Below are 10985 nucleotides of genomic sequence, written 5' to 3'. Positions count from 1 at the left end.
CAGTTTCCAAGTCAGATGTGGGGTTTCTGCCTTCACCTTCCAAGCCCAATGTGGGGTTTCTGACTTCAGTTTCCAAGTCAGATGTGGGGTTTCTGACTTCAGTTTCCAAGCCCGATGTGGGGTTTCTGACTTCAGTTTCCAAGTCAGATGTGGGGTTTCTGCCTTCACCTTCCAAGTCAGATGTGGGGTTTCTGCCTTCAGCTTCCAAGTCAGATGTGGGGTTTCTGCCTTCAGCTTCCCAGCCCGATGTGGGGTTTCTGCCTTCAGTTTCCAAGTCAGATGTGGGATTTCTGTCTTTGGCTCCCAAACCCAATATGGGGTTTCTATCCACAGTTTCCAAACTGGAATCTAACTTTGGGGCTTCTTGGCTATGATTGTCTTGTCTTACAGCTTTGCTGTGCTGATCCCCGGCCTGAACTGAGACTGCAATTTTCCACAAGGGTGGTGTTCCTGCCTCTCGATGTAGCTTACCCTTCTTTTCCAGAGAATATAAAATGCGATTAATTTCCTTCTTTGGGGTTCCAAGTTTTCTAGTCAGATCATACACTGTGGTGGTCTCCCCTTCCCCAAGCTCCTCCAAGAGCTTTAAGATCCTTTGTTCCTGATTTTGGTTGATATTCAGTTCCTGGAAACGTGAGGCAAGCCGATCAACACCCCTCCATGGCCGAATCCATGGCAAAGGATGCTGGAACCCTCTCTGGACCCCCTGATTTCTGACAGGCACGCCCCTGGGGATATTCCAGATCTCCAGTTGCCTGTCTCTGGCACGTGGTTCTGGAAACCTTGGCTGGAGTCCAGGGAGGAACAGTGGTGGTGACTGTGTCTGCTGTTTAGTCAGGGGCACTTCTGGGAGCCGCCCCTTGAGAAACTCTATTTGCCGGAGTTGGAAACTGTTGGGATAAGATCCTGGACCTGGATGCTGGTGTCCGAGCTGGCGGTGCTCATAGCCTTGAACTGGAGGGGGTGGGTATCTTTTGAGGGAACACCCCTGCAGAACAAGGAGACGGAAAAGAAAGTGAACAAGGCCTGCAGTGGTGGGCCTGGGTGTCTGCCTCTTCCCTCCCCTGCCTGGAGGAGCTGCATGCGACTCCTAAGGGCTGCGAAGAGTGAGAGAGCTGGGTGCCTGCCTACCTCCTAAGGACTGCCTAGGAGGCCTGCCGAAGGGAAAACAGAGGGGAACAGAGGGTAAAGGTAAGGCAGGGAGAATGGACGCTAAAACACAGGTACTCAGTGAAAATACCTCCCCAAAACACAGAGCTTCCAGTAGGACACAGGGGTTCTTATACCACAGCATAGCCTCTCCAGCAACCTAACTTATTCCTCTCCCCTGGACAAAATTTTAGGGAGGTGAGAATGAGCCTTCCCACTCATCAACAATTTATCTTTTTAAAGTCAGAAAACCAAACAAATAAATGTTATCTTGTTTTAACAAATAAACAAAAACAGGATCGCCTGGTTATTCCCAGGGAGTTAGGGGAACACAGGATGGACAAGCTCACCCCTCCGACCTGAGTCAGGCTCGTATGGCACAATGCCCACGTCTCTATAATCTATCACCTGGATGACTATGACAAAATAGAAAATACTTAAACTGATTTCATGAAATCAAACCCCAGTCCTCCATGGTTGTGACAAAGAAAGGTACTTCACCGATTCCTCTGCTCACCACTGCCATCCCTGAAGGGTCAGAATTTGGCTTTAGGAGAGCTGGAGAGTTTCTTTATGAAAAAGGCACATTGTCTTCACTCTTCAATATGGTACTCGAGCTTGTTTACCCAAACACCAAGGTCACCTGGATGGATGTGTGGAGCTGGCAGGCTCTGTCTACTCCTTGCCATCTCAGTCCTGTTTTGGAGCTTAAATTATTCTGAAGCACTAGGTTTGTGGAGGGATTGCCCAATCTTCCTTCCGAGGAGTGGCTGGTGGGTTTTAACCGCCAGCCTTCTGGTTAGCAGTCAAATGCCTTAGGCACTACACCACCAGAGCTCCATATAGTCTATAGTAAGGAGCTCTGGTGGTGTAGTGCCTAAGGTACCTGACTGCTAACCAGAAGGTTGGCAGTTCAAACCCAGCAGCCACTCTGTGGAAGGAAGACCAGGCAATCTACTTCTGTAAAGATTTACTGCCTCAGAAACCCAAAGAGGGTAGCTATGAGTTGGAATCGACTCAATGGCAGTGAGTTTGGTGGTGTTTTTTTTTTAATAATCCATAGTGGGAGCACTAACTCCATTTAGAGTTTTGACCTAAGTTTCAGATACCATTTGGTTTGGTGTCTGCCCTCAAGAAGAGTGTGGTTGAAAACAGATTATGCTTATACAAAGAACTAGAGAAGCTGCCTGAGTGTGTCCTTAATGATTTACTGAAAACTGTTGCATGTTATCTAATTTAAATGAAAGGCTGGGATCCTAGTATTGTCTTGTAGCCCTGACCACCACATAGCCAGGTGGTCAAGCCCAGAACCAATCCTGTAACTCTGTTAAAGCTTCAACTGTGTATGTATCCTAATGCTGGTCCTTTCCCTGCTTTTGTAGTCCCTCCTAGACAGCGATCAACTGGCCTGCAACCAATCACGATCTTGTGATGACTTCCTGTGCTCTGTCAAATATAATAAACACCACAGTATGACTCAGTGGACCCCATCAGGTTTCTGTACCTTGCACATGTCGATAGTTTCCCTCATCCTGGATGATTGTCTTTGTCATGTCTAAGGCTTAATCAAAGGGTTTCTACAGAATATGTTTGAATCTGGGATCTTTTTTCTCCTAGCACAGTCCCCTTCTGGCTCCCCAATTACCACCAAATAGCTCCTCTTTCACATGTCTTTCCAAGTCACCCCATATTCTCACAAGTTGCCCCACATTTACCGAAACACTGGGCACATGTGACCTGTGCCTCATCCTCTCATATATAAAGCAGTACTCACTCTCTCTCAGGTGCCACCAATGGAGGATGGTAAAAGTGGGTGGGGGCCTTCAGTAAACACCTTGCTTTCCTTTCCCTGGAGCTCTCAAATTTGAGGGGTGGGCAACATACAGCAACATTTCCTCAGCTTACGTCCCTTCACCTGGTTCTTCTGAGAGCTACAAGGACCTGAAGGTCCCTTTCTTTGGCATCTCTCCTCAGCCTTCTACTGCCCCACATGCCCTGCCACAATTAAGGGATTTTTGCAGTCTTGGTTTCATGGTATTCCAGCTATCACACTGCTGTCGAGTTGATCTGACTCATAGCGACCCCTCCTTGGGTTTCTGAGGCAGTATCACTATGGAAGTAGATTGCCCAACCTTCCTTCCGGGGAGTGGCTGGTGGGTTTGAACTCCCAGGCTTCTGGTTTAGCAGTCAAATGCCTTAGGCACTATGCTACCAGAGCTCCTATTCCAGCCATAGTGTTCTTAACCTCTAACCTAATGCCCTTTATCCACACAGTTGGCTGATTCAGCTACTCACTCCTTTCAATCTATTACTAGGCCACTACCTGGAGCCCTGGTGGTGCAACAATTAAGCACTCTGTTGCCAATGGAAAGGCTGGCAGTTCAAACCCATGCAGCACCTCTGCAGGAGAAAGACTTGGTAATCCACTCCCGTAAAGATCTCAAAACTAAGAAACCAAACTCATTGATGCTGAGTAGATTCTGACTTTAGAGACCCTATAGGACAGAGTAGAATTTCCCCACAGGACTTCCAAAGCTGTAATCTTTAGAAGCAGACTGCTACATCTTTTTCCTGCAGAGTAGCTGGGTTCAAAACCACTGATCTTTTGTTTAGCAGCTGAGTACTTAACCACTGCACCAACAGGGCTCCTTCCTGTAAAGATCACAGCCTAGAAAACTCTATGAGGCAGTTGTACTCTGTCACATGGGGTTGCTAGGAGTCAAAATCTACTCGATGGCACCTAACAACAGGCCACCATCACCATCTCAAACTCTGAAACTCTTTTCCAAGGGTCAGTAAACTTGTTCCACGAAGGGCCAGATAACTCTGTCAGCAGCCACAGACAATATGAAAATAATTGGATGTAGCTGTGGTCTAATAAAACTCTAGTTACAAAAAGAGGTGGTGGGCTGGTTTGGATTGTGCTCTTTTCTGACGGCAATTTCCCTATTTCTACTGCTTCTACTCCTTACCCATGGAACCTGCTCTTCACATGACCCCACTGTAGCTGCCAGTAAGCCAGTCCTAATTCTTTCCCATTCTAGCTTCATGCACCTCCTCACCATGCCTGGATCTCATGGTCAGTTCCCTTCTCCACCCAAGGCCCACCACTATCCTCTTTCCCTGTCCCAAGGCTTCTAAATGGTGCTGGAGAATGACACTGACTCATGCTAAGAATGCCCATACCAATGCCTCCTCTTGACCTCACTGCCCTTTGGTGATCAATTCAGTTCAATAAATATTCATTGGCTGACTGTGGATTGAGCCCTCTGAAAATTCTCTTCCCAGGGCTTGGTGACACAGCAGCAAAGGTCTCCTCTTACCTATTTTTCCTTCTGTCTGCTTCTGTGCCTTTTCTTTATGTTTTACATACAATTAGGCCCCAAGGTTTTGTCTAAGGGCTTCTTCCTTTATATTTGACCCACTTCCCCAACCTAAAGCAGCCCTCTTAAGCAATAACTCAAACTCAGATCTATTACCTCCAGTCACCACCTTGCACTTAAGCTTAACAGCTGAATTCCCAAATGCTTGGACTACCTGTCCACTAAAGATATCCTGCCATTACCTCCATCCCCACATATTTTGGACCAAATTCATCATTTTCAAACCTAGCGCTCTCTCTCACTTCTGATCTTAACTCTGTTAATGGCATGTTCTCCTCCTACTTACTAAGGCTAAAACCTGAGTCATCTTTGCCACCAGCCTGCCTGCCTTCTTCCCTTGTCTCCATCTAATCAGGTAGTTGTCTAGTCCTGTCTTGTCTACCACTCCTGTAATGTCTCTTACCTGTGTCTTTCTCCACTTCCAGCCCCTCATTAGCTCTCACCTGGGCGACTACACCAGTCTCTAATCTTTCCAACCCTCTACATTCTAATCCAGTGCTGCTACCACCAATCACAACTCTGACCCTTTCTTTAAAGATCTGAAATGTCACCATTTTCACACTTCTGACTCCCACTGATCCTACCCTACGGGAGTTCCTCTTCTTGAACGCTTCCCACTCAGTCCCTGTTAAACCACTTAATATACTTGACTGCTAACCAGAAGGCTGGCGGTTCAAACCCACCAGCCACTCCTCGGAAGGAAGGTTGGGTGATCTACTTCCGTAGTGATATTGTCTCGGAAACCCAAGGAGGGGTTGCTGTGAGTCAGTCCGACTCCACGGCATATTAACAACAAGAAGAACAACAATAATCTACTTATCTTTTATCATAGCTCCTAGAGATAACATAAAATTTTAAATCATGGAACACACAGATTACAGTGTATCTGGAAGGTGACTAAAATATTGGTCCTTAGATGGGGGATTGTAGTCGATGCCACAGAGAGCTCCCTGGGGGAAAGGACTATGCTTCCATCACCTTTGCATCCTCAGCACCTGAGAGAGCACCTGGCACAAAGCTGATCCTTAGCCGACATTTGTTTAATTAGTGACTGCATGAAACAATGGGAGCTCCAGTGGCATAGTGCCTAAGGCACTTGACTGCTAACCAGAAGGCCAGTGGTTCAAACCCACCAGCCACTCCTCAGAAGAAAGGTTGGGCAATCTACTTCTGTAGTGATACTGCCTCGGAAACCCAAGGAAGGGTTGCTTTGAGTCAGATATGACTCGATGGCAGTGAGTTTGGTTTGTTTTTTTTTGCATAAAACAATACTCTACACAAGCAATCGTATCTTTCCTTGCTTCTCTTGTTGTAAACGGCACCACCACCTACCTCCTGACTGCCATATTGTGAAGGGCAGAGCTGTAAGTGTGCACAGAGTGAGTGGCTGGCTCACAGAGCTTAATTACTGTGACTGTGTGTGTGGGGGGTGTCTTCTGATGAACTCTTTGAGTGATGTTGGGAAAAAACATTGTTTCAAAGTATCTGAAGTCAGTTTCTGGGGCTCCTGGTAGCCCAATGCTTAAGCACTTGGCTGCCACCCAAAGGTTCGTGGTTCAAATGCACAGTGGCTATCTGACCAACTGCTCCTATAAACATTACAGTCTAGAAAACCTGATGGGGCAGTTCTACTCTGTAACACATGGGGTCACTGTAAGTTAAAAATCAACTTGACAGCCCCTAACAACAACAAAGGCAGTTTCTAGCTAAATGCCTTCTAACTTTAAACTGGTACTACTTAGCCAAAACCTGGAACAACTTGAATATTCATCTATAGAAGAGGACTTGAAAAATTATGATATAATCATGCTATGCAAGAGTACTCATAGTTTCTAAAATGTGTTAGATGTATTTGTATTAACCTGGAGGAAATTCAGGAATGATAGAATGGTAAACTGAACAACAGAAACAGCAAGTTGCAGAGTAAGTATATAATCCCTTTTTTTCTGTTAAAGGAAAGGAAAGAATCCATGGATAGATGTGTGTGTGTTTCAAAATGAACAGAGAAAAGGAAGAAGGGAAGGCAACATGAACTTATTAACAATGGTTATTTTAGGAAAATTAGAGGGAAAGAAGGATGTTATTAATTATTTTCTTTATATCCCCTAACACCTTTTAAAAGCCAAATCAAGCCACCACTTGAGAGCCATCTGGGTACACAATAATGAAGTTAAAGCATAAGAAAATGGGGAACCCATGGTGATCATTCCTAAATCTTCTAATAGTGTCACTCTTCCCACACATCCAGTATGCAAACTAGGTAACAGCCATATTAACATTCAGTGTTCACTTTAGTTTGGTCTCATATATTTAGAATCAAGAGATGATCCACAATGGTTACCACACAGACTTCAAGTGGTTTAAAAAAACTCAAAGCCATGGAGTCAATTCCAATTCATAGTGACCCCTCCTTGGGTTCCCAAGGTGGTGTCTCTACGGAAGTAGATCACCCAATCTTCCTTCCAAGGAGTGGCTGGTGGGTTTGAACCGCCAGCCTTCTGGTTAGCAATAAAAATTCTTTTCCTTCAATTTACCGGGCAACCTACTTCCGTAAAGATTTATTGCCTCGGAAACCCAAAGGGGGTCACTATGAGTTGAAATCGACTCAATGGCAATCAGTCTTTTTTTTCCCCCCCAATCCTTTTAAGGAGCTCCTGGGTAATAGAAATGGTTCACACACATGGCTGTGAACCAAAAGGTTGGGGGTTCAAGTCCACTTAGAGGTACCTCAAAAGAAATGTCTCGCAATTTACTTCCAAAAATATCAGCCACTGTGTTGAGCACAGTTCTGCTTCAACACAGAGGGGTTGCTGTGAGTCAGCTTTTTAAAAATTGCAGAATAATTTAGATACAGTAAAAGGACTCATACAGTATGTAGCCTTTTGAGTGTGGCTTCATTTGCTTAGCTGCTGCATTTAAGATTTATCTATGTTGTTGCCAATTCTAGTAGTTTGTTCCATTTTATCGCTAAGCAATATTTCATTTTGTATGGCTGTATCACGGTTTATCAGCTCAGTTGTTGAAGGGCACTTGGGTTTTTCCAATTTTTTGTGATAATGAATAAAGCTATAAACCCTCTCCTACACGTTAAGAAGGGCTACTTTTAATTTCCCCAAAGACTTCCGGAAGTGTAAAGGGTGGGGAGGCGAGGGCTGCTCAAAGTAAAAGAATGTTATCCAAGTGGGGCTAAAGAAAGGGGGGGGCAGCAACAGGGACCTAGCAGACGGGGTGGGGGTGGGGGTGGGGGTGGAGCTGGGGTATTTGCTTTCTTGTAAGGATCAGGCCTTGCTACTCAGGCGGGGATGCATTTTCCCCACAAGTGCTCCTCCATGCATTGCTCAAAGCAGTAGAGTAATTAGCATGGTACAAATTCCTAGAACAGCAGTTTTACCTGGCAAGAAAAAGAACAAAATGAAACATGCAAACATAACACATGTCATGGACTACAGCACAAAATTCACGTGAAGTTGGCACAACCCGAAGAATGTAATCAATGTTACCAAATTGTACATGCAGAAGCTGTTGAATTCGTGTAGGTTTTGCTGTGCACATTCTCAACAGCAACGAAATATTCACGTGAAGTTGTAAGAACAGTCCAAGGCTCCAGAGGCAGTATCCCCGTCCTAAGCGGTCCCACGGATCTATGTGGCCAGCCACCCGTTCACCTGTCCCCAGCTCACCTGCCTCGGGTCCATCATGCTGCCCAAAGCATCTCTCGCCCGCCCGTTGGCCGGCAGCACAACCCTCCTCCCCCGGACTCAACTTTGTAAACCTGCGGGCTCCTAACTGCTGTTTCCCCGCAAGCAAAGGGCTCCTGGGGACCGGGACAGGAAATAGCTCCCTGGGGCCGCCCTGCGAGCTGGGCCGCGACTCTGAAAATGGCTCCAGTACAATTTCACTTTCGTTTCCTCAGAAAGACTTCCCCTTTGGAAACTTTGGCCAGTAGGAGGAGGAGTTAGGCAAATCTAACATGAGCCGTCTGGTTTCACACTGATTACAAATCTAATCCCTTTCTTGCGTAAGAGTGGGGAACATACTATTTCTTTAGGAAAACAGCTATAAATACAACTCCACTGAGCTCTTAATTCCCCTCACACGGCCCTCTCAGGAATACAAGAGATGAAGCAAACGGAAAACAAAGACGCAGTGAAGCCTCAGCACCGGAGACACAGCAAGAAGCTGGACTGCCCGGCCTCGGCAGTGCTGGCGTTCACGTGATGATGCGACTCTAAAGTGGAAAGGGGGCGGGGGAGGGGCATCTCGTCAATGACTAAATGCCCCCGTTGTAAACTATTTATTAACATTCCTAGCATGTTACAAACTCATTGTCAAGAGATACCAGCCAGTAAAATGTAGCAAGACACTGATAACAGTGCTTGCATGGGCAGCACATATACTAAAATTGGAAGCATGAAGAAAGATTTAGCACCGCCCCTGCGCAAGGATGACAGGGAAATTCATGAAGCTTTCCGTATTTTTAAAGATACACTCTCTGGTGGTTACCAGGGATGGAAGGGGTAGGGGGAATAGATACCTATTCTCTTGGGTGAAGGGAAAGGCAATGTACAATAAGGGGGAGGTCAGCACAAAATCATCAAGGCAATGGAAGACACAGGCAGGAGCACAAGAGTTAAAGGCAACAAAGGCAAATCCTATTACATACACAATCCTGCAGTAACAGTCATAACAAGCTATGTGTGGATACATAGTTAGACATACACACTGAACAGGGGCAGGAAGGCAAATGGGATTATACTCACAAGTCTATATAGGTTTGACAGAGAAACTGCTACATGTGTATTTATACGTGCTGCAAATATATCTATATGTATAGTAGAGCAAACAGGGGGCAAAGTTATGACAACTTGTTAGTCATGATTAAATACCTTGAGGGGATGAGTCACTGGACTTGGGAATTTAGGACTACAGTCTTGGGGGACATCTGGCATAACATAATCAACAAGGCAATGTTCTACATCCTATTTACTGAGTAACAACTGGGATCTTAAAAGCTTAAAAGATGTAACTATTGGTCTGTCCCTGTCCAGAGTAAAGAAGACTGAAGAAAGTCAAAGACTCAAAGAAACAATTAGTCCAAAGGATTAAAGAACCACGCAAACCACAGCATCCACAAGCCTAAGACCAGAAAAACTATATAGTCCTTGGCTACCATTATGGCCTGCTCTTATTGGGACCACAACTGAAGGTTCTGGATAGAATGAAAGAAAAATGTGGAATAAAACTCTAAGTCATACAAAGAGACCAGATACACAGTTCCGATAGAGACTGGTGGAACCCCGGGACATGGCCACGTCTAGAACTGAACTCCTTCCTATAGATAAGTTCTCAGCCAAACAACAGACAGGCCTAAAAGTGAACAACAACACCAAGGAGGAATGCACTATTTAGAATAATTGACCACATGAAACCAAAAGAGCAGCATGTGCCCAAAAATAAAGCTCAGAAAGCAAGGACAGGAAAGAAAGGAGACAAATGGAAAGGGTAAACAGGGAGGAAGTGAAAACAGTGCTGCTCCATTGTGGGGATTGCAATCAATGTAACAGAATGTGTATAAATTGTTGAATAGATAATTTGCTCTCTAAACTTTCACCCAAATCACAATAAAAACTTAAAAAAAAAATTGTAACGACAGCAGCATACAATTTAGGATCTACACTATAAAACCATCTCAGGCGATCACCACCATTCATCCATCCAGGCAAGAGTTAGGTACCTTATTATATACATTATCTCACATAATCGTCACAACAGCTCTACAAGGGTACATGATGCCTATGTCACAGATGTGGAAATGGAGGGCTGTGTAATGCCTAAGCCACGTTGCTGTTACATCCAGGTCTGACTGAGGAAAGCCCATTCTTCACCACCATTCTACATTCATCCTAGTAACACTATTACTTTGAAAAAAGAACCAGTGTTTAAATTAATTCAAATTCCATGTTAGAGGGTCCACTTTTGTTATCTAGAGGGAAAAAAATGCAATTTATTTCATGATCAGGTTTAAATAACTCCCCTAGTTTATTCATGATATCTAGTTCTATAAACACTTCTGTAAACAATCCCAGAGGTCAACAGCTCTCCCAGTTAACTGTAAGAAATTTATTTTCATGTTCTTAATCTCAATTTTAGCCCTACTGCCTATGAGGTGTACAAGGTAGGCCCTTCACAGCATTATCTCCAGCTGACACTCTTTCTTCACTCCCTCTTATACATCCTCCATTACCAACCAAGCAACCAATCTCCACTGCCCTCTCATTCCATCTACATAGTTACCACCAACCAACCAATCTCCACTGCCCTCTCATGCCATCTACTCTCTTACTAACTGCTCAAATAATTTCTTTTAGAAGGATCAGCACAAGGCTGGCCTCTATGAGATGGAGTTTAAGATGTCCCAAATTTCCAACTTTGCCAAACTACTGTACCACTCCA

At 44.8% G+C, this 10985-nt stretch overlaps 1 protein-coding gene and 1 non-coding gene across 2 annotated transcripts in view; one reads left to right on the top strand and one right to left on the bottom strand.

Moving 5' to 3' along the window:
* ADAR (adenosine deaminase RNA specific) overlaps positions 1 to 8227 on the bottom strand; it is a 31110-nt gene extending 22883 nt beyond the window's left edge. Inside the window, exons 1-2 of the mRNA XM_042782005.1 lie at positions 8213 to 8227; positions 310 to 988 (exon numbers count right to left, since the gene is read on the bottom strand). Of these exons, the coding sequence (XP_042637939.1) occupies positions 310 to 988; positions 8213 to 8227 (694 nt within the window). The remainder of the gene's footprint in view (positions 1 to 309; positions 989 to 8212) is intronic.
* Positions 8228 to 8904: 677 nt separating this feature from the next.
* On the top strand, positions 8905 to 9011 carry LOC122150739. Its single transcript, XR_006163826.1, has one exon. It is a non-coding gene; the product is annotated as a U6 spliceosomal RNA (small nuclear RNA).
* Positions 9012 to 10985: the final 1974 nt, after the last annotated feature.

This window comes from Orycteropus afer, unplaced genomic scaffold (genome assembly GCF_000298275.1).
Source record: "Orycteropus afer afer isolate SDZICR_OR568_19922 unplaced genomic scaffold, OryAfe1.0 scaffold00217, whole genome shotgun sequence".
Taxonomy (NCBI): Eukaryota; Metazoa; Chordata; class Mammalia; order Tubulidentata; family Orycteropodidae; genus Orycteropus; species Orycteropus afer.
The sequence above is the reverse complement of the archived record's forward strand: the minus strand, read 5'-3'. Positions and strand labels throughout refer to the sequence as shown.